The sequence below is a fragment of the Maylandia zebra genome, linkage group LG7 (assembly GCF_041146795.1).
Source record: "Maylandia zebra isolate NMK-2024a linkage group LG7, Mzebra_GT3a, whole genome shotgun sequence".
In the NCBI taxonomy this organism is placed as follows: domain Eukaryota; kingdom Metazoa; phylum Chordata; class Actinopteri; order Cichliformes; family Cichlidae; genus Maylandia; species Maylandia zebra.
Genome location: NC_135173.1, coordinates 68993875 through 69019869, shown reverse-complemented (window position 1 = coordinate 69019869; position 25995 = coordinate 68993875). Strand labels below are relative to the sequence as shown.

Here is a 25995-nt window from a genome sequence, read left to right as displayed (position 1 = left end):
ATACTACCCAGCATCGCGATATTTCACGGCTTCGTCAGCTGTAGATCTGAGGATGATAGAAGAGACGGCAGCTGCTGGCCCTCGTATGGAACAATAGAACTACTCTACCATAGCACCATACCAAACAACACGTTTAATTAAAGGGTCAGTTTTGTTTTCTTGATTCTTTATTAATATTCTTTTATTTATTCACCATCCAATGTTTGTCTGAAGCCTGGTCAGTTTCCACCTTCTCCTGGGAGCTCTTCCCAGGTCAGATGTCTTTAACCTCTAGGAAATATCCTCCCGAACTATCTCAGCTGCCTCCGAAGCTCCTCGCCCACCTCTAAAAAACGGAAGCTTTAGAGCTGGAAGCAGGAAGGACCGTGTGGCTCTGTTGAAGTGGTGGATTGTGACAGTTCACAGATGTAAACATGTGTGGAATAAAATCAGCAGGATTTATTGACCAGATTATTGAGAAATCTGATTGATAGATAGAATCTGATCAGGTTTCTCCTGGATCCTTTTGTTTTCTTTTACTCCACTTTTGTTTTTACGGGTTATATACGAAGCCTCTTTGTCCTCGTTGGCTGAATTGAACGGAACGGAACCTGTGTTCAAATAAAGTTTTGAGTGGCTGGACTCTGCCCTCACCTGCGAACTCACCTGTACACAAAGAGCTGCGGCTCTAATGGAAAATCTGCCTCTCCTATCTCTATGCTCGGAAGCGAGCCGGATCCTCGGCGCATGCGTACATTCTAAAATACGATTTGCACAACGGTCCAGCATCAAAGATGGCGGGAGCCTCCGACCCACTGGAGGACATGCTCTTCAATGAGGTGGACGAGAAGGCGGTGAGCGACCTGGTCGGTTCTCTGGAATCTCAGCTAGGCGACCGAAAGCCTCCCGCGCCTCCGTTTTCCGCCGGGAAACGAGACGCGGCTCCGTCGGCCGCGGGCCACTTCTCAGGGAAAGTGCGCGGAGCGGAGTCCGCGGAGCAGCCGCAACAAGGACATCCCGGAGCGGTGCTGACCCCGGAGCCCGCCGCAAGCGAGCCGCCGTCCGCCGCACCGCTGCCCTCGTCTACCTCCGCCGGGCCCGCGGGAGCCAGCCTGGCCGCGGTCGGACCGCCTCCGCCCGCCGGTTCTCCGGGACCGGGACCTCTCGGCGCTCCGGCCGCCGGCGCTAGCTTCCCCCGGGCTGCGGTCCCGGGTCCGAGCGCTGCGGAGGCGGTCAGGAGCTCTCCGCCCGGACTGCAGAGCGTGAACGGCGGTACCGGAGCCGCCAAGTTGGTGAGCTCTCCCGGTGTTCCTGCGACCGCCGGGGCCGGCCCCGCGACTTCACAGCCCGGCTTCCCCGTACCTCAGCACTCCGGGGGCTCCCCCTCCGCGGTCCTGCAGAGGCTCCCCAGCCCGGCGGCCCAGAACGGGCTCGACCCGCAGGGCGGCCCGCCGGCAGCCCCCGCCGCCTCCGCCTCTCAGGTCGTGAACCACAACAACCCTCTCATGCACGCCAAGGTGCTCGTGCCCAGCCAGCCCGCCACCGGAAGCTCGGTCATACTGACCGGCACCCCCTCCCCGGTCCAGGCCCCCATCAGCCACCCTCAGACCGGGACCAGCACGTCACCCTCCCCCGGGGCTAAACCCGCAGTCAACGGGGTGTCCCAGCCCGCCGTGGCCGTGGTGAGGCCGCCCGGACCGGCCGTGGTGGCCACCTCCATCCCGCAGCAGAGACCCGGGCTGGTGGCCGCCACCACCCGGGTCGCTACTTCGCAACCCTCGCTGGCTGTCCGGCCCCAGCAGCAGACCACCATCCAGCTGCCCCAGGGCTTCACCATGCCCCAAGGTGAGGACACACACACACACACACACACACACACACACACACACACACACACACACACACACACACACCAGGTGACCCACAGTCTCCCAGCTGATCTGTGAGCCGATCAGTGATCGATCGTCCCTTTGAGGAGGACCTGATTCTGTTCAGTAACTGATCTGCTGAGAGCTGGCAGCCTCTGATGGAAGGCTATCGATGAAGTGATCAGCTGCTGATCAGTTTATGACTGATTAATCGACTAATCTGAACGTTTCATAGTTGCAGCTTTGAGGTTTTTGTTGTGTGAATGTTAAATCAATAATCTGATCAGCAGGCAGATTGTCAGACTGAGGTTGGCTCTGTTTGAGTTCCTGCTCCTGCTGTGTGAGCCACAGCGACCACAGCAGTGATCAATAAAGGATTCTGATCAGTGGACTAGCTCGAGTCTCCAGCTCCTCGGGGTCACGTGACCATATTCAGCAGATTGTTGAGAACGATTGATTGTGTGGGTTGGTCAAAGGTGAGAGCTGAGACAGGAAGTGAAGAGTCAGGTGTTGCGTTCAGGCGTAGTAAGTGCTCAGTTTACAGTAAATGTCCTGACCTGCCCCCTCCTCCTCCCCCTGCAGGTATGGTTCTGGTCCGGACTGAGACGGGTCAGCTGGTCATGGTCCCCCAGCAGGTCCTCGCTCAGGCTCAGGCCAAGACGCAGCAGAGCCAGGCAGTGACGAGCATCACGCAGAGACCCGCCACGCCGACGGCCGGCACCACCATCCGGGTGAGCACTGCCCCCACGGTAAGCTCCGCCCACACAATGCAGGTGCGAGAGTTTTTTACTTCACATTTAATTTTTGTTTCACTGTCATACTCCCAATCTGATGAGCTTGACCAATCACAGGCAAGTTCTTCAGTAGGGGTGGGTTTCAATAATCAATAATCAATTCTAGCTTGAATGAGGCGATATCGATTCATTCAAATCCTGAATCGATTTTTAAATATATTGATTTTGCCCGAAACGCCAGAATCTCAGGTTAAACCTCACAACATTTCTACAACCACCAAACAGCTAAAACAGTAAATGTGAGCAGGAACACGATTCTGCACAGAGACGTAAACACAAAGGGCGGACCCCCCGACGCATCAGAATCAGTCAGCTGTCGGCGTTTAGCCCCAACGGCGTGCCCGTGTACGTGCCATCAGGTGAGAAAGCCGACAGCTCACAGATTCTGATGCGTCGGGGGGTCCGCCCTTTGTGTTTATGTCCTTTTTTGGGCTCGATTCTGAAGCGGTAGTTTTGTCTCTCCAACCAAACTTCACTGAACCAGCTGCAGATCCAAACTCCGCATCACATAAACATCGTCATGGACTCACTCTGACTTTGGATGTTTTGCTTCCACCACGAGAAAGTCACACTTCCTGCACAGCTCTCTCTCTGTACTTCAAGAACAGTTTCCCCTCTATAAATCTGTTTTCTGCATTATTGTGCACCAGTCACCCGTTGTTCACAGCGCTGTCGGCCGCTGTGCTTTATTTGATTTAATTTAACTGACCTCTGACAAGGAAGCGTAATTTCTGCTGTTCAATACTGAACAAATGTAAACTTTTTAAAATGCTGTGTCTCTAATCCTGTAACTTTGCTTCACTTCAGCAGCATCAGGTCATGTTTATATGTTGATTCATGGTTTTCTTCTGTGTTTGATCGACTGCAGAATATTTTAAGGTTGTCTGCTATAAAACGCCAGAACAGGAAAATCTCCTTCATGTGTTTGTGTGTTGCTCACTTACTTTGACACAAAGGCCTCTGCTGTGATGCTCACACCTCTGATAAAGTCTGACAAGCTGTAAAAATATGAATATGTGCTGATAAATGATCAGAATTATAATATTTCTGACTGTCTGAGACAAAATTTCCCTGATTCGAATCGATCAAATCGGGACCTCGTGAATCGGAATCGATACCCAGCCCTACTTTTCAGTTTATTTACTGCTGCAGCCAGAACAGAGGCCAAAGGAGGCCAAAGGAGGCCAAAGGAGGCCAAAGGAGGGGGAACAGCTAAGCTGTAGAGCCTCTTTACTTCACTGTGCAATACTTTTTGTTAACAGTCAGCGGTGCAATAGACTTCAATGCCCTTGTATTCTTATTCTATTTATTCTTTTTATCCCTTTCGTATATTTTCTTTACATATGTGTGTATAGATAATCTTCTGCTCACGTTCTGTAACTTCTGTCGGTGTTGCTATTGGAAACCGAATCTCCCAGAGGAACCCACCCGAGGGATTAATAAAGTTTATCTTATGTTAGAAGTCAAGCCCCTCCCCTTTTAAAGCTCTGGGGAGGGGCTTTAATGAATTAAAAAGGAAGTCCTTCTGTAGTGCTTGTTTGTGATTGGTGGAACTGATGTTACCTGATGGTGCGGTTTGTTTTTTCCCCTCCTCCCTGCTGTCGGCAGGCACCGGGCACCCCTCAGACCGTCCGCCTGGCCACACCTACTCAGACCAGAATGATTCAGCCTCCCTCCACGACTGCCGCAGTGCAGGTGTGTTTCCTGCTGGCAGCACGTCATGTGACACCTGATGGTTATTTTAAGCCTCTTTTCCACCAGTCTCTAACGCTCCATTAACAGTTAGTACCGCCTCAGCGTGCGTGGGGTTGTACCTGTTACTAATCAGGTTGTAGTAACAGGTACCCACAGGTACCACACGGCTGTGGGTCAAACTGTGTGGTCGCCAGTGTTGGGGAGTAACGGAATACATGTACCGCCGTTACGTATTTCAAAGACAAAATATGAGTAACTGTATTCCGTTACAGTTACCGTTTAAAAAGGTGGTATTCAGAATACAGTTACTTTGTTGAAATAAATGGATTACACTGCGGTACTTTCCTGTTTCATATTGTCGCGGGTCAGGACTGTTTGGGTTTGTTTGACAGCTACGTTCTGTTGTTCCAGGCGGCAGCGTTACGGTTGCCATGGTTACAAGGCGACGCTCTCTCTCTCTCTGCGACTGTGTGCTTCCTGGGTGAGAGAGCGCCTTTTCCTTGTTGTTGTTGTTGTGCTAAGCTAACAGGCAGAATGCTACAAGCATAGCTCTAAAGAATGTAGCATCATGGGCAGTGTAGTCCGTGCTGCAGGGAGAATGGACTGCCATACACGTTATGTGTCTGTGAGCGAGGAGGGAGAAAAAGGGGAGTGGAAAGGTACGAGTTGTCATCGAGGAAAAACGGGAGCTGGAAGCATGTAAATATAATAATAACCACTGCAGCCAAGAAGAGTGCCTGACGAGCCCAGTTGTAAGTAAGCTATTAAGACTCGACTGTACACCGTGTTCGTGTTTTCCTCCGAAACAATAAGTTCCGTTGGAGCAGCCTTTCAACGCCTCTCTCTGTCTCTGCTAGCAAAGTTGACCCAGACAACAAAGTAAAGCTAGTTTTCGGCTACGAGCCGACAGGGACCCCGCCGTATTAGTCAGAGGTCCCTTTACTACAGTTCGGAGTCGCGGACCTTCAGTAATAGTAATAAATCACACAGCAATAGTACATTCACGTTGTTGTAAAAAGCATGATAATATATTAAGTAATCCAAAGTATTCAGAATACGTTACTGTCATTGAGTAACGTAACGGAATACGTTACAGAATACATTTTGGGGCATGTATTCTGTATTCTGTAATGGAATACATTTTAAAAGTAACCTTCCCAACACTGGTGGTCGCTAGCCTGTGATGAAGGCGACAGACGTGTTAGACCCCGCCTCACCTTCCACACCTGAGCTCTAAACTTTTAAAACTTATCAGACCGCCATCTTCACACCAGGTCTTTATTTAAAGCGAACGCGGCGGCGTGTGTCACATGAGGTCAGCCTGATGGTGGTCATGTGACTTGTCTGTTTTCTGTTGCTTTACAGAAGGCGCTCGCAGTGGCGCCCAGCATCACGCCGGTATCGGTGAAGATGACAACCCCCCAGAAGACGCCGACGGTGATCACGACGGGGGGGACGCCTGTCGCCAAACCTGCCGGTGTGCCGTCCACTCCCATGACCGGCACACCGGCGCCCGCAGCCTCGCCCGCCACCAGAGTCACCGTGGTGTCCCAGGTGGGTTCAGGTGTATCCGGCAGGTTTGGGCTGCTGTGATGGAGGCACTTCCTGTCTCTGACCCTCTGTCGTCCTCAACAGGAAATGCAGGAAAACGTAAAGAAATGCAAGAACTTCCTCGCCACGCTCATCAAGCTGGCGTCCCACAACTCGCCCTCGCCGGATACCTCGAAGAACGTGAAAGCCCTGGTGCAGGACCTGCTCGTAAGTAGCTCCTCCTCCTGCTCACTGCTGCCTGATTGGACCTATGGGGTCATGTGATCGTACGATGCCGTCTTCATGTTTTCAGGACGCCAAAATCGAGCCCGAGGAGTTCACCACTCGGCTGCAGGCCGAGCTGAAGTCCTCGCCACAACCCTACCTCATCCCCTTCCTCAAGGTACGGCTGTAGTACTGCGAATACTGCAGGTGTTACTGCAGGTGTTAAGCGTGTGTGTCTCCACAGAAAAGCCTCCCCGCTCTGCGGCAGACGCTGCTCAACAGCCAGCAGTCTCTGATGACTGCACCCCCCGGCGCCGTGGTCACGCCTCCGGCCACCCCTGGCTCAGTCACCGCCGCCACCATCAGGCCGCGGCTGCCCGTCAACCCGGCCGGCGGCACCGTCCGTCTGAACGCACCCATCGGCACGGCGGCTCTGGTAAGAATCGTCAGGTTACAAGTCAACAAAAAGACTTTTGTAACCTTTGACCTTGTAAATATGAAAATATTTTGGATGTTTTAATTTGGAAAAACGCTCCAGCTGCAAACCTGCGTCAGACTCGTTTATTCGGACTCTAACGTCCTCACCGGAGCGCTGCGGGTAACCGTGAGCACGCCACTCGCCGTCAACAAACAAGTGAACGCTGACCCCTCAGAGGAAGTCTGAGGCTCAGCCCTCTGTGATGATGATGTAATGATGATGTCATGATGCTCTCCTGCAGCCTGTGTGCAGACCTGGAGTGCAGACCGTGCAGGCTCGGGCGCCGATTGTCTTCAGACCTCAGGGTGAGTTTGTCGAGCTGCTCGGCGCACCTGGAGAGTCACTTTTGTTTTAAGGGGCGGAGCCTCCCGCAGCTTAAGCTGCTCAGTTTTAAATAAATCGGCTGTTTTAAAGGTAAAAAAAAAGCAGCAAGCGCCACCACCAGGTGGCAGCAGACCGCAGGGTTATCAGGCCTGTTTCACAGCTGGTGGGAGGAGCTTTTTTATTTTTTTAATAAGCATGCTTTTTTCCCTTTTCAGCTACGCTGCAGGTGAGAGGACCCACAACCATCATCAGCAAAAGCCCTGTGAACCTTGCAGCTCAGGCCAATCAGAAGAAGCTGAGCGATCCAGGGGGCGGGACGTTCAGGTGAGCAAAACGTTATTTAAAAAGTAAAAAGCTTCTGTGACACCTGTAAACTAACAATGGACACGGAACGATGGATACACTAGTCCCGGAGGTCGAACAGAGATACGGAGGCCCCGGAGCGCCAAAAAACAAGCATCAAAACAGGAAGTGCAGAACAGCTGTTTCAGTCACACAGGTCGGCTTTACTGAGGACGGTCGAGGGTCGCCTCACCTGAAACGGCACAAGTGACATTCATTTAAAAACATGAGCTGAGAACACCTGACCGTGTCGGATCAGTCTGGAGAAGGTTAGCGTTCTTAAGGTTGGGCCTCTGTGAGCACAGGTCACGATGATGAAGCACGCGTGACCTGTGACAGCAGGAAGTGACTGTCCAGCGTCTCTGGCTCTGACTGGTTCCTGATTTGGGTCAGAGGGGTTGCGATGAGCCGGAGTGTTACTCTGACCCGGCGAAGGCTCCAACAGAAAAAAAAGACTAGTCACCACTTCCTGTTGGAAGCGTAGTTCACAGATGAGGCAGCAGGGGGCAGTGTGTGCCCACAGCGAGCAAAGCTGAGTGTAGGTGTGAGAGGAACATATTTTAATACACTGCAATAAAAAATAAGTGTGTGCGTTTAAAAAAACAGGAAGTGACTTCATCTTTGGGCCAATGAGATTGGGGAACGCTGCTGTGCTTCATTCGCAGTGTGGACCTGAGCTCTGACACGTTCTTCCTCAGCCTCGACATCCCTAACCTTCCCGCTTTCCTTTTCTTAACCCGCAGAGATGACGACGACATCAACGACGTGGCTTCGATGGCTGGCGTCAATCTCAATGAGGAGAACGCCCGAATCCTCGCCACCAGCTCGGAGCTCGTGGGCACAAAGATCCGCTCGTGTAAAGACGAGGCCTTCCTGCCGAGCGGCCTGCTGCTCCGCCGCATCCTGGACACAGGTCAGTGTGAAAACTCAGCAAATCAGCGGGTCTCCTGATTCTCCTGTACCTGCTCAGGTATCACGCCTGAAAGCCTGTTTCACCTTCAGCCTCAAAGGTCAGCTGAGTCAGTCGGGACCTCCTCCTCCTCTGTCGGCTGTTCTTAGTGAAGGATGCAGGGAGGAGTCTAAAACTAGTTCGAGGACAGGAGGAGAACTGTAGGCGCTGATGAAGACGAATTCAGAAAGGAAATGAAGCCGGGATGATCGACCTGCAGAAACCACCTGCTGACGTGCAGCGGCGTCCCGTCCTGATGATCTCTGTTTTCTCGTCCTCAGCTAAGAAGTTTGGCGTCAGCGAGGTCCCGCCAGAAGTGGTGAACCTGGTTTCCCACGCCACGCAGTCCCGGCTGCGCACCCTGCTGGAGAAGGTTTCGGCCATCGCGCAGCACCGCACGGACGGCGGGAAGGTAAGAACGCTCGCAGCGTGCCTCACCTGCGTTTAGATCGAGCCGCCGTCGGGCTGTTTCTGGACGACTCCGCTGTAGATCTGCTGTTACCGTTGAGCTGCGCAGGCTGATGTTAAATTAGCAGATATTTAAATGGAGTCTGGTTTACATGTCCCGTTTCTCTCCTTCCCCCCCCCATCAGGATGAAGAGCGCTACGAGCAGACGTCGGACGTTCGCTCTCAGCTGCGTTTCTTCGAGCAGTTGGAGCGTTTGGAGAAACAGAGGAAAGACGAGCAGGAGAGAGAGATGCTGCTGAAGGCCGCCAAGGTACGGACACGTTTCTGCGTTCACCTTTCTGAAGAGTTCAGTTTAAAATGAAATGTTTTTGAAAGAAGCTGAGTTTGAAGAGGACCAGCTTCCTGTTCCCCGTCCTGATGTAACACATTTTATGCAAAGTTATATCAAATATACACTAAGTAGAAACGATCACTAAACTAAACACAAAATGAAACAAGTAAATCAAACTGCAATTGTATAAAAGGCCGGGCTTCTGCTTCTGAGAGACCAGACAGGTTCTAAAGATCAGGAGCCAATGGGAAGGCTGTTAAATCTGCAGGAGCAGCTGGTTGGTGGACCTCAGCGCCCGCAGGATTATATGGTTTCAGAAGTTCTGCTAAGTAAGCTGGTCCATCGAGACTCTTAAAAACAAACAGCTTGCATGCAGCGAAGTCAGATCAGAGCCAACGTATAAAGAGCTGCAATGACGGAGACGTTGGATAGATGTGTGTGTCTGTGAATGTCCACCAGCAGAGGACCCACATCTGAGCCCTGTGGAACTCCACGTGTGATGTTTGTGTGGAAAAACTCACCAAGAAAGCTCATGTTTCTCTAAAGGTTATAATTTCGTGGACGTGAAATCAAATTGTGTTTTTATGGGCCTGCCTAGTGATCAGTGCTTCCACTAGAGATGTGCAAAGCAGCCGGTATTTGTATCTGTTGAGGGGGGGGAAGTATTTGTATTCGAGTAAAAATCCATTTTTTTGCATTACACTTCTAATTAATGTTATAGTAAGTAGTGAATGGACAACGGGAACCTCTGCTAAGGTTAACTAGCCTATAGCCTACGTCTTGCTGTCTGCAAAAGACTAACATAAACGTACATACAGTGGGGCAAAAAAGTATTTAGTCAGCCACCGATTGTGCAAGTTCCCCCACCTAAAATGATGACAGAGGTCAGTAATTTGCACCAGAGGTACACTTCAACTGTGAGAGACAGAATGTGAAAAAAAAATCCATGAATCCACATGGTAGGATTTGTAAAGAATTTATTGGTAAATCAGGGTGGAAAATAAGTATTTGGTCACCTCAAACAAGGAAAATCTCTGGCTCTCACAGACCTGTAACGTCTTCTGTAAGAAGCTTTTCTGTCCCCCACTCGTTACCTGTATGAATGGCACCTGTTTGAACTCATCATCTGTATAAAAGACACCTGTCCACAGCCTCAAACAGTCAGACTCCAAACTCCGCCATGGCCAAGACCAAAGAGCTTTCGAAGGACACCAGGAAAAGTATTGTAGACCTGCACCAGACTGGGAAGAGTGAATCTACAATAGGCAAGCAGCTTGGTGTGAAAAAATCAACTGTGGGAGCAATCATCAGAAAATGGAAGACATACAAGACCACTGATAATCTCCCTCGATCTGGGGCTCCACGCAAGATCTCATCCCGTGGGGTCAAAATGATCATGAGAACGGTGAGCAAAGATCCCAGAACCACACGGGGGGACCTGGTGAATGACCTGCAGAGAGCTGGGACCAAAGTAACAAAGGTCACCATCAGTAACACACTACAACGGCAGGGAATCAAATCCCGCAGTGCCAGACGTGTTCCGCTGCTGAAGCCAGTGCATGTCCAGGCCCGTCTGAAGTTTGCCAGAGAGCACATGGATGATACAGCAGAGGATTGGGAGAATGTCATGTGGTCAGATGAAACCAAAGTAGAACTTTTTGGTATAAACTCAACTCGTCGTGTTTGGAGGAAGAAGAATACTGAGTTGCATCCCAAGAACACCATACCTACTGTGAAGCATGGGGGTGGAAACATCATGCTATGGGGCTGTTTTTCTGCCAAGGGGACAGGACGACTGATCCGTGTTAAGGACAGAATGAATGGGGCCATGTATCGTGAGATTTTGAGCCAAAACCTCCTTCCATCAGTGAGAACTTTGAAGATGAAACGAGGCTGGGTCTTCCAACATGACAATGATCCAAAACACACCGCCCGGGCAACAAAGGAGTGGCTCCGTAAGAAGCATTTGAAAGTCCTGGAGTGGCCTAGCCAGTCTCCAGACCTCAACCCCATAGAAAATCTGTGGCGGGAGTTGAAAGTCCGTGTTGCTCGGCGACAGCCCCAAAACATCACTGCTCTCGAGAAGATCTGCATGGAGGAATGGGCCAAAATACCAGCTACTGTGTGTGCAAACCTGGTAAAGACCTATAGTAAACGTTTGACCTCTGTTATTGCCAACAAAGGTTATGTTACAAAGTATTGAGTTGTATTTTTGTTATTGACCAAATACTTATTTTCCACCCTGATTTACGAATAAATTCTTTACAAATCCTACCATGTGGATTCATGGATTTTTCTTTCACATTCTGTCTCTCACAGTTGAAGTGTACCTCTGGTGCAAATTACTGACCTCTGTCATCATTTTAGGTGGGGGAACTTGCACAATCGGTGGCTGACTAAATACTTTTTTGCCCCACTGTATAACTCCCACAAGTGCATACAATTCGACACAACTACACAAGCGTTGTTTTAACCTTTTAAACCGAACTTTAACGTTACTCTGTCAACAGCCTGTTGTCCAAATCCAGTCCCCAACCTTTTTTGCGCCACAGACCGGTTTATGTCCGACAATATTTTTACGGACCGGCCTTTAAGGTGTTGCGGATAAATGCAGCAAAATAAAACCAGCACTGGTACCAAATAAAATTTATTGATAACACACGGCAAAAGACAGAGAAACTGAGGTAACGATCAAAACAATAAATATTAACGATAAAACCCTGAAAACCGTAAATTTCACACCTGAACCTCAACACTCGCGGCCTGGTACCAAAAGGCTCACGGACAGGTACCGGTGCATGGCCGGGGGTGGGGACCGCTGGTCTAAATGTCGCGCTAACAGCTGCGTAAACAGAGCGAACACGAGAGCACCTGTGCAGACGTCAATAATGCAGCGTAATTGATTAATCTTCAGATCCTCGCGAAACTTATAAACTGCCTCCGGAAACCAGTTAAGGTAGAACAAAAATCTATTCAACAAAACCAGTGATGCAGTTCAGCCGAGCCTCTCTGTTGCTGTGGAGCAGCCCACACGTCACTCGCTCGTGCACTCATGCGCTGCAGTCTCATGAGGAAACTCAGCTTTTTGATATAAAGTTTTTCTTGTTCCCGAATACAAATATTTTTTAAAGTATTTATTTGAAATAATTATTCGTAAAAAACGCGATATTCGTGCCTTTCCGAACACCGTATTCGAATTCAGCTCCACCCCTAGTTTCCACTAATCACAGCTCACAGTGAAAGCACACCTTCACTCTCAGGCGTGTTTCTAAAATGAGTGCGTGAGCCGCCTGGATGAAGGCGGCGGCTCGCAGTCTAACCCTCAGCGTGCACGCAGGTTAGATTTCAGGTGTGTTTGCTGCAGGAAGTCCAAACTGAGGAGCTCTGTTTGCGGTCCTGGATCTTCTGTCCTCTCTGACAGAGAAAAGGTTGTTTCTGTAACGATCTCTGCTTTGCTGTGTGCCCTCAGGCGTCTCTCTGCTCATCACTGATGAGCTCACACTAATAGCTCGTGCTTCTGTCCCCGCCTGAGCTTAGACACTCTGATTTGAAAGAACAGACTGTAGGTAAAAGATGGGGAGAACATATAGGTCCTCGTCCCGCATGTACTTAGACTGATGTAACCCCGCGCAGCTGTGATTCCTCGAAGGATGCTTTCCTCCTCCTCATTTAGACCATTTGTGGTTGATAATTTCACAGTTTTTTAGTCGTGCTGCCGACAGTTGGAACAAACCACTGACTGGCTGCTCTCATCAAAACGAGCTCGTCAATGCCTCGCCATTTTCTCTTCCGTTTTCCGCTGTCTAACTTTGGGTTCTTCCTTGGACACCAGCGTTTTTGTTTTCGCCCGCCCACTTAACTCCAGAACTGTAACGCCACACGCCTGAAGTTACCGTTTCCCTCCTTCCAGAGCCTTCTCCATTAGTACTCGGATCGGCTCACCATGGATCGCCACGGCTTGACTTGAATCGACTGGTTTTCCATCACAATGCTTTACTACCTAACCTGCATGATCGTCGTCATAGCAACATGTCAGAACATCGCGCGACACGAGCGCTTCAAAGCCGATATACCTGCTGCTCGCTCTGTGGCTTTTCGCTCGGGGAACACACCGTTGTTGTTGTTTGTAACCAGTTCTTTTCAAAAATGGCGGTTTGAATTTTCATGAACGAACCGAGTGATGCTACTGACCAGCCAATCGGTGACATGCAGTCTGACGACATCACATGCTGGGATCACATAATTGCATAAAGCAGACTAGCAGCAACGTGGTGCATTGCTGCCCCAACAGGTCAGGAGTTCAATCTAAACCCGCCACGGTGGCCTGGGGCAGGTGATCATTTCCACCCGTGGATGCTGTTGCAACATCACCCAGGATTCTCTTTGTGTCGATTACCGAGGTTACCTGCTCCCTTGACCCCAAACTTTAATAATGTCTGAGCTGTGGGCCGATGTCTGACAGGTGAAGATGAGCAGATTAATGCATCTACTCTGTTTTTACTTCCAGAGTCGTGCCAGACAAGAAGACCCTGAACAGGCTCGACTCAAGCAGAAGGCTAAAGAGGTACACCTGTCTGTCTGTGCGCCTGTCTGTGCGTCTGTCTGTGGGCCTGTCTGTGGGCCTGTCTGTCTGTCTGTCTGTGCGCCTGTCTGTGCGTCTGTCTGTCTGTGGGCCTGTCTGTCTGTCTGTGCGTCTGTCTGTCTGTGGGCCTGTCTGTCTGTCTGTGCGTCTGTCTGTGGGCCTGTCTGCGCGTCTGTCTGTCTGTCTGCGCCTGTCTGTCTCTCTGTGCGCCTGTCTCTCTGTGCGCCTGTCTGTCTGTGCGTCTGTCTGTCTGTGCGTCTGTGCGCCTGTGCGTCTGTGCGCCTGTCTGTCTGTCTGTGCGCCTGTCTGTCTGTCTGTGCGCCTGTCTGTCTGTGGGCCTGTCTGTGCGCCTGTCTGTCTGTGCGTCTGTCTGTGCGCCTGTCTGTCTGTCTGTGCGCCTGTCTGTCTGTGGGCCTGTCTGTGCGCCTGTCTGTCTGTGCGTCTGTCTGTGCGCCTGTCTGTCTGTGCGTCTGTCTGTGCGCCTGTCTGTCTGTGGGCCTGTCTGTCTGTCTGTGCGCCTGTCTGTGCGTCTGTCTGTGCGCCTGTCTGTCTGTGCGTCTGTCTGTGAGCCTGTCTGTCTGTGGGCCTGTCTGTCTGTCTGTGCGCCTGTCTGTCTGTGCGCCTGTCTGTCTGTGCGCCTGTCTGTCTGTGCGTCTGTCTGTGCGCCTGTCTGTCTGTGCGTCTGTCTGTGAGCCTGTCTGTCTGTGAGCCTGTCTGTCTGTGGGCCTGTCTGTCTGTCTGTGCGTCTGTCTGTGAGCCTGTCTGTCTGTGGGCCTGTCTGTCTGTCTGTGCGCCTGTCTGTCTGTCTGTGCGCCTGTCTGTCTGTGCGCCTGTCTGTCTGTGCGTCTGTCTGTGCGCCTGTCTGTCTGTGGGCCTGTCTGTGCGCCTGTCTGTGCGCGCGCCTGTCTGTGAGCCTGTCTGTCTGTGCGCCTGTCTGTCTGTGGGCCTGTCTGTCTGTCTGTGAGCCTGTCTGTCTGTGAGCCTGTCTGTCTGTGGGTCTGTCTGTCTGTCTGTGGGCCTGTCTGTCTGTCTGTGGGCCTGTCTGTCTGTGGGCCTGTCTGTCTGTCTGTGAGCCTGTCTGTCTGTGAGCCTGTCTGTCTGTGAGCCTGTCTGTCTGTCTGTGGGCCTGTCTGTCTGTCTGTGAGCCTGTCTGTCTGTGGGCCTGTCTGTCTGTCTGTGAGCCTGTCTGTCTGTGGGTCTGTCTGTCTGTCTGTGGGTCTGTCTGTCTGTCTGTGGGCCTGTCTGTCTGTCTGTGACTTCATTAATTGTAAAAACTGAGTCATGTGAGTATTCCTGATGTTCTGATTGTTCCCACAGATGCAGCAGCAGGAGCTTGCTCAGATGCGACAGAGAGACGCCAACCTCACTGCGCTCGCCGCCATCGGCCCGCGCAAGAAACGCAAGCTGGACTCACCGGGTGGAGCTGGCACAGAGGTAAGACACCAGCTCAGAGGTGGTGTAAGAAACAGAACACAGCAGGGAACCACATCATCATCATCATCATCATCGTGTATGTGTGATGATGTCAGCTGCTAGCTCAGCTGTTCTTCCAATCAGCTGTGCATCATGGGGCGCTACTGCTCAGAGCCCCTGCATGACCAGTTGAATACATTACTGAACAACCTCCACCTTTATCCACCCGTATAGGTGATGACTCACTGCTGCCTCCGCTGGTCGTCAGAGGAACTGTAGGTTTACTTCTTCTGCTGCTGCGCTTTTAATGGCACAGAGTGGAGAACCTGCAGCGTGTCTGACCAATCACGAGAGAGCGCGCGTGTATATAACGACCCTCCCTCTCCTCAATTCAGGCTGTGAATGTGAGCAGAGTTGAGTGAAGGGGGTCAGTGTGTGCCTGGGGGCTGTGAGGGTCTGACTTTCCCCCTCTGCCACCTCCCCCTCCCCTCAGGGGCAGCCATTCATTTCTGAAATGAACTGAGACAGCGGGGGTGGGTGGTGCCCCCCTGCCCATCCTGTCCTGCCTGGGGCTGGCCCCCCAGCAGCCGCAGACAAAGCCAAGCCCCTACAGAGAAATCCAGCATTTCTGGGCTCGTTTAGCAGATACAGAGCAGCTGGCAGCAAGCGTGGGGGCGGGGCAACAGGGGCGAGGCACTCCGGTCGGAGTTGCTGTGTTCATGTTTTAGTAACGGTGTGCTGGCGCCATGCTCGTTTGACTAATGAGTTAACTTATTGGCTTATGAACTGGGTTGGGCTCCAGATGTTTGCAGCTGTCAGTGCTTTTCTCAGGAAATGAAGCTCCTGATTGGAGGTTGAGAGGAATGACCACACGATGGAGTGTGTGGCGCGAGCTCACTGAGCTCAGCCTGCATTAGGATCAGACGCCGTTTGTGTTCGTGGACGCTCTGAGCTCAGAGGAGTCAGCTCAATGAGAAGCTCAAACCTTACCGTGTGGCAGCAGCGCTGCAGAGTGAACCGCAGTGGCTCCTGTAGTCACCCTGAGGGGCGTTCACGAGCCCGCAGGGCGTCGGTGTAGATGGAGCCTTTACCTGAGCCCCCGCTGAGCGTGAGTTCACACACCATCAGTGTTAATGGTACAAGCTTAGACGGCCCGCTGAGGGACAGAGGTCGCATTCGTGTGGGGCGAGGCGGTGTCGGGGCAGCTGTGGTTGGTGCTGGGAGAGTCTGCGTTTGTGCCGTGACACCTGCTCAGGTGTTCTCACGAATGCGCCCCACTGTTAGAAACAAAGGAGTTCAAACTGAGCCTGAAGGCGATCAAAGCCGAATGAAAGGAAGCGTTTGTGCTTCCTGTTGGTGAAACAAGGCGTCTGCAGGCGTGCATTCAGAGCAGGCTACAGCCTGAGGTGGTGGGGGCGGGTCCGGGGCGGGCAGACCCAGCTGAAGCCTGATCGGGCCTGCAGTGGATGCTGAAGGGCAAACTGCTGCAGCTCCAGGGCAGATTAGAAAGAGGCAACACAAATCTCTTTGTGCTGGAAATTTCCAGCGGAGAGGGAGCAGCGCTCGGACGCCGTGACATGTGCTGACAGGACTGAGTCGCAGACGCGTGCACGCAGGTGTCACTGTGGCGTTGTCAGCTCTGAATGAAACAGGAAGTCCATCTTCCTTCATATAACATCCAGCAGAGGGAGGAAGAGCATCCGTCATCCTCAGGAGCAGCTCGCTCTGAATTCCTCGCCAACATGAGCCTGGTCGGCTTCGGTAATCGGGTCAGCCTGCAGCTCGCCATCACGTTCGCCATCAGCTGACTGCAGATACCTGCAGCTCTGTGAGAACCCATCGCTCAGGGCCTTTCTGGATTATTGGGGCCTTTTCGGTCGTGGGGGGGGGGCTTCATCAGTTTCTCTCGTTTTGGATGCTTGAATATGATTGGCTCACCTTAGACCGTGTGACTGGAACTGCTGCGACGGGCATGTTGGAGCAGCAGCTGCTCAGTACTTTGACTAATCGCTGCAGGGCTGGGAGTCACCTGACCTCCGGCTGCCGGCGCGCCCTCCGCACGCAGGTGTGGCCCGGCAGCAGGTCTGGACCCAGCGAGGGATTAAAGCAGCGTGGGAGAGCTTGTGCAGACATGGGGCGGAGCCTCGGCATAGACCCGGCATCTCTAAATGCACCAAACATGGAGGTCAAAGGTCGCTGTGCTTCAGGCACTTTTTAAGACCGCGAGACAAACGGTGTGTCAGAGGTCGCACAGCAAGTGCAGCTTTAGCTCATCAGGATGTTTTTTCCTTCCATGTTTGTTTCCTGCTCACTGCCTCCTCTCTCCTTCCTCCTCTCCAGGTGTCCTCGGGCTCAGCCGCCGGCTCCTCCGTGGCCGGCTCCTCCCGCCAGCAGCCCCGCCAGCGCATCACACGAGTTAACCTCAGGGACTTAATCTTCTGTATGGAGCACGATCGGCCCACGGCTCGCTCCCTGATACTCTACAAGGCTCTGCTGAAGTGAGGAGGGAGCCACCGCAGCCGCCCCCCCTCGCCCCCAGTCCTCCAGCGGAGGTGTTTGATTCTGGTCTTCAGTCCTTACGGCACCTTTCAACGCTCAGCTCTGCTTTTACGATTATTTTTAGAAAAGGACATCCCGCCTCAGCTCGCCCTTCCGTTAGCGGAGCACTCCACTGCTCTCATCCAGATCAGGCCAATCAGAAACCAGATCCAAGGCTGATTGGACAGATTGTGATTGGCTGAAAGGCTGGTCTGTTTTGGTGCTCGGCTGCTCGTTGATGCAGTTTAAAACAGGGTGTGAAACGCGGCCTGGGTTATGCTATCGAAGCTGTGGCCACGCCTACCCCTGTAGTTGAGTCCAGCAGTGACGTCTGGAACAAACTGCTGTTGAATACTGTTTCAAGTCATGTGACCAGGAAATAAACTGCCTTATTAAGTCCGCCCCCTCCATTACCCACAATCCAGCTGGACCTCGAGAAGCTGTGTGGGAGATCTCCTCTGTTGTGTCTAGCCGCTGACTTGAGGAACATCACCACATCACCTGTAATTATTCTCTTAGTTACTCATTTGAGCAAATTCTACTTCAGCGTGGAGTTCGTCAGGGCGCCACTTTGGGTCCTTTTGTTCTTCGCCAATGTTTCTGGTTGCTGTGGTTTCTCTTCCTCTTAGAAACCTTTCGTCCACAGCAACTCCTCCGCTGCAACTCCACGCAATTAGTCCGCCAATCAACACGTGAACCGTCTCGCGCGGTTTCACGTGGTGTTCCTGTGACGCCATAAAAAGCTGAGCTGAGCTGACAGGCATGCAGCGTGACACTGAGCTTCTCCTGTGAGATGAGGTGGCGAGCGCCTCCGGACTCCAGCGCTGTACCTGAACAGGTGCCTTTGAGTCAAACCTTTCCCAACCTCTTTAGATTTCCTGTTGGCCCACTCAGGACGCCAGGCTCGCAGGCTCATCGTTTTGTTTTGAAAGTTTTCTGATCGCGCTCAGATCCTTCGGCTCAGTTCCGTCACGTGATGGGAGGAGCTTCTTTTCACGATGTTGTGTTCGTCAAAGGAACAGTTTAACATTAAGACAAATCTGTGTGAGAGCCGGACGGTCAGATCGGTGAAGTCGTGGCGTTTTCGGGCAAATCGAGCGCAAAACCTAGCAAGATTTCACAACCTGAAAACTTTTTATCGATTAGAAAAATCAATGTCCAGTTTGTTTTGATTAACCAGCTGATTCTTTTCTCAGATAATGAAATTACAAATATCCTGTTAACGCAGACTGACGCCCTGGTAACCACCCGTTGTTGTTGTGATCGCCCGCTGAACACGCACCTTGTCTGCAAACGCGCTAAAATCTTGTTGCCTGTGACGCCAAAGCTTTTACTTTGAAGGTGAACTATTACAACTTCCGGCATGGTTTCCATGCAGCTCGGAAAACATCGGCCGCGTGATCACGAGGATTTGAATGCAGCGCCATCTGCAGAATGCAGATTTATTTATTTTCCCTAGCAACTGTGGTTACCGCGGTTACCGTAGGGCAACTGTAGCCTAAAATTCCAACTTTCTACACGTTTGAGGAAAAAAAACATTTTTCCTCATGAAGTCGTTTCTTTAGAAAAAATGTTGATGACGAGTGGCTTCATTGGAAGGGGGCGGGGTCTGAACGTCACGACTCTCAGCAGGTAGACTGACGGACTGTCCCTTTAAGGTGAAACAGGAAGTGCTCCTCCTCCTGGCGGCGGCTGCGTGCGACTGGACTCGAGCCTCGTGGTTGAAATGCAGTTTGAAAGTTTCCGGAAGGTTTTTAACGCTTTAATGTCGGTCTGTGTGGCGATGGCGTAGAGCCCTATGAACTGAAGGACGCCATTTTTGGGACTATTTATATTTCCTACATTGTGTATTCGCACCTGAGGCCCGCCGGGCCGTTTTACAGTCGTTTGTACCTTTGCAAAAAAAATGAAATAAAGAGAAGGAGAAAGTGGGCGGAGCTTTGTGTGGTTTCTTTTTATGAGAACAACAGCTGAGCTACAAACACATTAAATATACAAACAGCACTTTATAAAAATGTAATGACACTTAGAAAAACCATTATGTACACGGCAGCCAAGCTCCGCCTCCTGAGGCCTCCGCTCCAGGTGTGCTCGGCGTGCTCAGGTGACACGGTCACCGCTGCTCTTTAGTCCAGAGGCTCTTGCTTAATCCGGATTGGCGTGCTGATGACGGACTGGCTGTGCTGCAGGTCGCGACACAGCACGTACTCGCTGAACTGGGACGAGTCGACGCCGCCGCCGCAGGACGCCTTGATTTCGAAGCCCTTCAGGAAGAGGCGCTCGAGGACCTGCAGGGAGACACGGAGGCACAGATGAGACCCGCCTCTCCTCGGCTCCTGGCGTGTGGAGAACGTTTGGCGATGCGAGCGGACTCACCTGCACAGAGTTGAGCCTCAGGTACCCGTTCAGAGGGAAACGGATGACATGGGTTGGGTCCTGGTTCCAGCCGGCGTTCACAGAGTTGCACATCACGTCTCCGGTCTCGGGGAAGATTTCCTCGATGAGGACCTTCTCGCCGCTCAGCGCGATCCTCTCGCCCAGGTCAGGTGTGACGCGGACCACCAGACACTCGCAGGGCGCCGTCCGCTGGGCCTCGCGCTCCGCCTGCCAGCGCTCCAGCTCGCGCACCATCGGAGTCAGCTGGTAGTACCGAGCCTCCTCGTACAGCTGGGGCAAGTCCTGAGGACAGAGTCACATGACAACGATCAGCTGATCAATATAAATAATAAGCTAATTACAGATCAGCCTGATTACATGACCTCGTGATGGACGACCTGTTTCCTGCGTGGTATTTGAAAACTGTCAGATCAACAGCTGGAGCATGTAGGATCAATCTACCAATCACAGAGAAGAATCCCAGCAGCACGAGGAGCTCCACATCACATCCTCTCTCCAATTCTTCTTTCCTTTAATTCTTTCCTTCCTATTTCCCTTTAAAAAAGACAACTCTCCTGACCTTCACTTCCTGCTGTACTGGTGCTTTTATTCTGAAAACCCGAGCACACTTAATTCTCTTGCCTCTGATTTTCTCTGTCTGACACTCAGATGGAGGTTTGTGGTTTTTCCCCTCACTGCCTCAGGCGTCCTGCTGCATCGAAGCCCCCCCCCGGTGGAAGTGGGGGTGGGTGTGTTTATGTAAAGCGGCAGTGTGTCCGCGGGCCGTCTGACTCACTGTGAGCCGGGTGTCTCAGTAACAACACACACAGATCAGAGGAAACAGTATGCTGCTAACACACACCTCCTGCTTTCATTTAGTAAAAGACACTCGTCTGCGCCGCCGCAGAGTCCGAGCTAAAACGAGTCTCAGTATGAACCAATCATCTCTGAGTCAAACTCTTCACGTCTCCTCAGAGTTTGTTTTACCCATTTGTGAAATTTGACCATGAAAGTAAAATAAACATTAGCTGTTTCCATGGAAACTGAAATCTAAATAAACTAAACCGCGTGCCGGTTGTCTCGGTTTAGTTTATTTAGATTCTGCTCAGCATGTGATCCTCTCACGCTCTGCTGGTCACTGATTGGCCCAAGCTCACGGGTTATACAGCTACAGGTTTGTTAATGTAGCACCAAATCACACGTGTGCCTCAGCGAGCTTCATACTTCAGGCTGAGGGTCGCACAATAACAGGAAATCAACAAGCGGACCGCTGCCTGTGGAAAAATTCCCTTTTAACAGGAAGACCCAGGCTCACGGATGGGCAGCCATATAAAGATCATCAGTAATGCAACTGGTCTGAACCGTGAACAGGCGTTCACCTGTGCTGGCTGCTGCAGGGGCTCACCTGGAAGTCTTCAGGAAGCAGCAGCTTGCAGGTGCGCAGGAAACTAAGGATGTAGCGGAAGATGTCGCCGTCCCGGTCGATGAAGTAGTGCTGCTTCAGACTGTCCAACACGATGGGCTCTGCACCGCTGAACAGCCGGCTGATCCTGCAGAGACACGAGCCGGGGTCACGGTCTGATGTCAGACTGCCCGAGGTCAAAGGTCAACAACATGCAGCCATGCGCGTGCTGGGTGAGGAGGAGGATGATGATGATGATGATGATGATGATGATGGGGATGATGAGGATGATGAGGAGGAGGAGGAGGAGGAGTCCGCGCGTGCTGGGTGAGGAGGAGGAGTAATGGTAAATGGACTGATTCTTATAGAGCGCTCTCTGCCAGAGTCCTCAAAGCGCTCTATACAACACGCCACATGCACCCAATCTAACCAACGTTCACACTCCAATGGACGCAGCTTGGGGTCAGTATCTTGCCCGAGGATATTTGGCATGCAGACTGGGGGAAGCCAAGGATCGAACCACCGACCTTCCAGTCAGTAGCTGATCTGCTCTACCATCCACTACAGCCAGCCCAGTCTGAGCATGCTCAGTGAGGAGGATCATGTAACGTGTGCTGGAGGATTTCTGAGCCGTGGTCAGGCTCTTGTGGAGTCTCTGCAGGCTGAATCTCTTCTCCTCCTCCTCTTATCAGCTTCGCCTCCTCGTCGCCTCCTCTGTCCTTCTCTCGCTCTCTTTGGTCGGGTACAGCAAAGAGCGATCAAACACGCCATCATTAAACTCCCTGTTCCCGCCATTAAACAGCTGCAGGTGTTTGTATTCATCGCATCACCATTAAATGCTCCTTTTCATCTTTAACTTAATAATTAGGGGAAGGCCCCGCCATGGGTCTGTTTCTCATTCTAATGTTAATATTTTATACCACAGAGTAATATTAGCATACAGCACACACACATTAGCATTAATCACGTTATTATGGCTGTTTTTGTTTCAGGCCATGATTATTTTTTTAAAGCAGGAAGTGAAACCATTGTGTTTTTGATGGTTGGGCTGTGGGTGGATACAGGTAATGGAGAAAGACTCCACATCAGAGCCTGATTGGCTGTAGATACCTGCTGGTACTGGCCTGACTCAGACACACTTGTGTGGGTGTTAGGGCTGGGCCATATCATACCGCTCACGGTACTACCGGTATAACGTTGGGCAACAATAAGAAAATGAAACATGGCGATAGAATATGGGTAAAACGTGCATGTGCAGTGCCTTTGTTTTCATACGCACATGGCGGCGATGGAGAATGAGGAGAGTGAAAGCGGATCGTTGAATGAAACGATGAACCTGAACTGGTTTGTAAAAATGCTGCAGCTTCACTGGTGTGGAACTGGTTTAGCTTTCGTCTGTCAGATACACAACAAAGCACTATTTTTGGTAGCGCATGCTAGCGGGCCGTCGTTATTACCGTGTTGTTTGGAAAATACGGCACACTTAAAATCAACCCTTTGATTTTTCTGAAAGTCGACAGAGCCCCTTATAATCCCGTGCGCCTTATGTATGAACTCTGGTTGTGTTTACTGACCTGGAAACCTCACCTCACTTCAGTAAACATACTTGCATGCCCAGGTATTCCCCCAGGCTCATGTCTCTCACCTGGACTCCGGGAACTTGGTGAGCGTCGCCAGGCTGCTGGTGTACATGTGCCCGCCCACATCGATGTGGACAGGGGCGTTGGCCTTGGTGAGCTGGGCGGGCGACGGGATACCTTGGGTCGTCATGGGCGACACAGGTGAGTGGCTCAGAGACATCCTGGACAAGCTCCGTCCCTCCTATCACAAATAACAGCAGGTCAAAATTCAGAACACACCGGTTTTATTTTGAAGAGGCTTCACCTGGATTTACCCAGGTGTGTCCTGCTGAGTTTAAAACGCTTAAGTGATTGTTTCAGCAGCTTTGCATAATTCACAGCTCAAAATAATCCTTCTTTATCTGATACAGTCGGGAATTAGTTGTTATAGCTCCACCTCCTTTAAACCCTGGCTCCGCCCCTTCAAATCCTGACCTGTGGGTCAAGTTAAAACCCTACTCCAAGCTGGCGAGGCCAAAAACGCTCAGCTCGAACTGCATAGAGCGACGAACCAAGAGGTGAAGTAAGGTGGCAGCTTCCATCTTTTATGTACAGCCTATGGGCAGTACCCCTACACCAGTGTTTCCCAATCACTGGGGCGCGGGACATAGGTGTGCCGTGAGAAATGATCAGGTGAGCCGTGGAAGATTATCTGGTTCCACCTGATTAGTACTCTAAGCAACCAGCGTGAGTAACGGGCAGAACAATGACATTCTCTTCCACTAGAGGGCAGTACAACTACCTGCTCTAATTCAATGGGTCGCCAACTGCCAGTAAAAAAGAAGAAGACAAAGAAATGACATAATAGTCATGCTGTGAGATGACACAGCGCGTAACAGCAATAGATAAGTAATTGCAAAGGAAAAGTAGTCAGTGTGACCTGGTCCTGGAGGAAACTCCGACCCAGGTGAAGCCCCAGCATGAGCAGTGGTCAGAAGGAAGCAAAAAAGGTAAACTGGGGACAAACCGAGTCAATTCTGCGCTGCCTGGAGTGCGGGGGAAATGATCAATGTGCTTTTTGTGACATTTTTGTTTGGGGGTGTGCCGTGGCTCCAAAAGGTTGGGAAACACTGCCTTACACGACCAGCAGGGGATTCGCTGCGTGTTAAACCTATGCCTAGTTTTCTTCTGCTGCTGCTGTTTACTGAGCCAGCTGGAAGACGAACAGCACCAACTAGTGTTTCTCTGACCTAGGCAGAGTCAAACTGATGGAGGAGGAAGACAAGGACGATGGAGCGCTCTCAGAATAACGACATCTATAATCTGACCTCTGACCTCGGCTGATGAAGGGGCAGGGGCTCCTCCCCCCTCAAAGCATAAGTTTTGTTACAATTATTTTTATTCTGGTTCAGATAAATCTATAACGAGCCGGGGTGGGAGGTGTCCTGGGGGGTGGCTGCTGCCGCTGAAGAACCTTATCTTCCGCCCCCTGGGCTATGGAGCATGAAAGGTGAACATTGCCTCGGGTCACACCAGCGTAGGGCCCCGCCCCCACCTGCCTGTCTGCAGTGGTGCGTTCAAATATCGGGAAATAACAGACGTGAGATCAGTCCGTGGTTTTCATCAAACCCTGAAATAAAGAATTGACCTGCACGTGAGGCCACGTGTTTGAACTTTAGGGTTCGGAACATCAAGCCCTTCCACTTTCGCACTTAAACCAACATACGCCAGGCTCCTTTAGAAAAACCCAACATTTAACGTATCCTCGCAAATCCAACGAAGCCAGGTGTCTCCTGACCTGTGTGAAGGTCTCCTCTCCACACTGTGCGGGCTTCTGGTGAAATCTGGATACGAACCCTCACCGACCCCTCTGTTAATTCTGGAGAACCTTATCTTTAACCACAAATAACGGAGATAACGTCCGTCCACAGCGGCGGAGCAGCCGTTAAAGGATGGCCAGAAAGCAGACGCGCTACCGGCAAAGGTTCCGACTGCGCTGAAACATTCTGTAATGTCAGAATATTTGTTTGTGCCGACGTGAAGAATGTGCTACGAAATCAACGGAAAACACGACGGTGTGTGGTGTGGTGGCTGTTTGTCACCGGGACCCCGGAACACTTAAATCGGACGTTTTTTTAATGGAGTCTGGCGGCGAGAACGGAGCAGCTCGGCGTGTCTTCCCCCGAAACGCGTCTGAATTTCTAGTTTTACGTCATAAACTCGAAAACTTTATAAATGAGCCTCACAGCAGCACCTGTGCCCCCCTCCCGTCCCGCTCACTCACCTGAGAGGAGACCGACACGGAGGACATGGAGGGCGGCGTGAGAGAGAGCTCCGTCCCGGCGGCAGGGCTGCGGTCCCGGAGAGACTGAGGAGGAGCAGAGAGGAGGGCCGACAGAAGAGCACCCGGGGCCCCGCAGACCCCCCGGGGCCAGGTCACAGTCCCGACCCCACCGAGGCAGCGCGCGCACGGTGAGATCCCGCAGGTCCCGCCCCCTCCCGAATGACGCGTCCCATCACGCATTACCCGCCCGCGGCCAAATGCGCCATTTCAATTACTGCGCACTGCTGGATGGAGACGTGCGCCGCCAGCCTGCGCATGCGAAGAGGAGAGCGCGCGCACCCGAAAGCATTTTCAGCTGCAGAGCGCGCGCAACCCCCACCCGCGGTTTATTTTGATTTCTTTTTCATATTCCCACAATGTCCTGTAAATACAAGATGACCCACTAACACTGACGCCACCTTGTGGTACAAACTGGATCGGCACGAAGGAATGACACAGAAACCAGAATGTTCCCCGAGGACGACGCTCCGCCCTCCTCCTTCAGATCTGATCCACACAGAGCGTGACCTGAGCGCAGCTCACGTTTGTGGATCTGTGAGCCGTTATTGAAGCTAACGATCTGAACTTCATTAACTGTAAAGGTCTGAATTTACTCGGCTTTGGATGAACACATTTGTGAGTCCTCAGACGTTACACACAGATCAGCGCGCACACCTGTAAATCTTTGTTACACCTGGATCATATCGTACTGGTTTGGCTCCCCTTTGAGGCCGTTTATTCCAGACTTCCAAAACTTCATTTTGTTCTTTGAGCCAATCGGAGGGGGACGTGCTGCAGGACCTGATCATTGTCCTGCTGCCTTCAGGGTTTTCTGGTAGAGAGCAGAATTCCCTCAGTTACAGCGAGTTGTCCTGAAG

The 25995-nt window shown here is 51.6% G+C and overlaps 2 protein-coding genes across 5 annotated transcripts; one reads left to right on the top strand and one right to left on the bottom strand.

The window, feature by feature from the left end:
* The first annotated feature begins 139 nt into the window (after positions 1-139).
* Positions 140-19389, top strand: LOC101478385 (transcription initiation factor TFIID subunit 4). 4 transcript variants are annotated; one of them, XM_004571529.5, is made up of 15 exons: positions 140-1824; positions 2430-2578; positions 4250-4336; positions 5702-5890; positions 5972-6094; positions 6180-6269; positions 6336-6527; positions 6811-6874; positions 7109-7217; positions 7979-8148; positions 8466-8596; positions 8778-8903; positions 13432-13488; positions 14824-14940; positions 17260-19389. In XM_004571529.5, exons 1-15 carry the CDS (start codon positions 774-776, stop codon positions 17419-17421), a joined length of 2817 nt encoding a protein of 938 aa, XP_004571586.1. In that variant the 5' UTR covers positions 140-773; the 3' UTR covers positions 17422-19389. The 4 variants fall into 4 exon arrangements, with proteins under 4 accessions (XP_004571586.1, XP_004571585.1, XP_004571588.1 ...); XM_004571528.5 differs by having other exon boundaries at positions 2430-2596; XM_004571531.5 differs by lacking the exon at positions 4250-4336.
* Positions 19390-19391: 2 nt separating this feature from the next.
* On the bottom strand, positions 19392-25318 carry LOC101477828 (BTB/POZ domain-containing protein kctd15). The gene is made up of 5 exons (XM_004571526.5): positions 25079-25318; positions 22881-23056; positions 21239-21383; positions 19834-20136; positions 19392-19745 (listed from the first exon to the last, which is right to left on the bottom strand). Exons 1-5 carry the CDS (start codon positions 25316-25318, stop codon positions 19584-19586), a joined length of 1026 nt encoding a protein of 341 aa, XP_004571583.1. The 3' UTR covers positions 19392-19583.
* Positions 25319-25995: the final 677 nt, after the last annotated feature.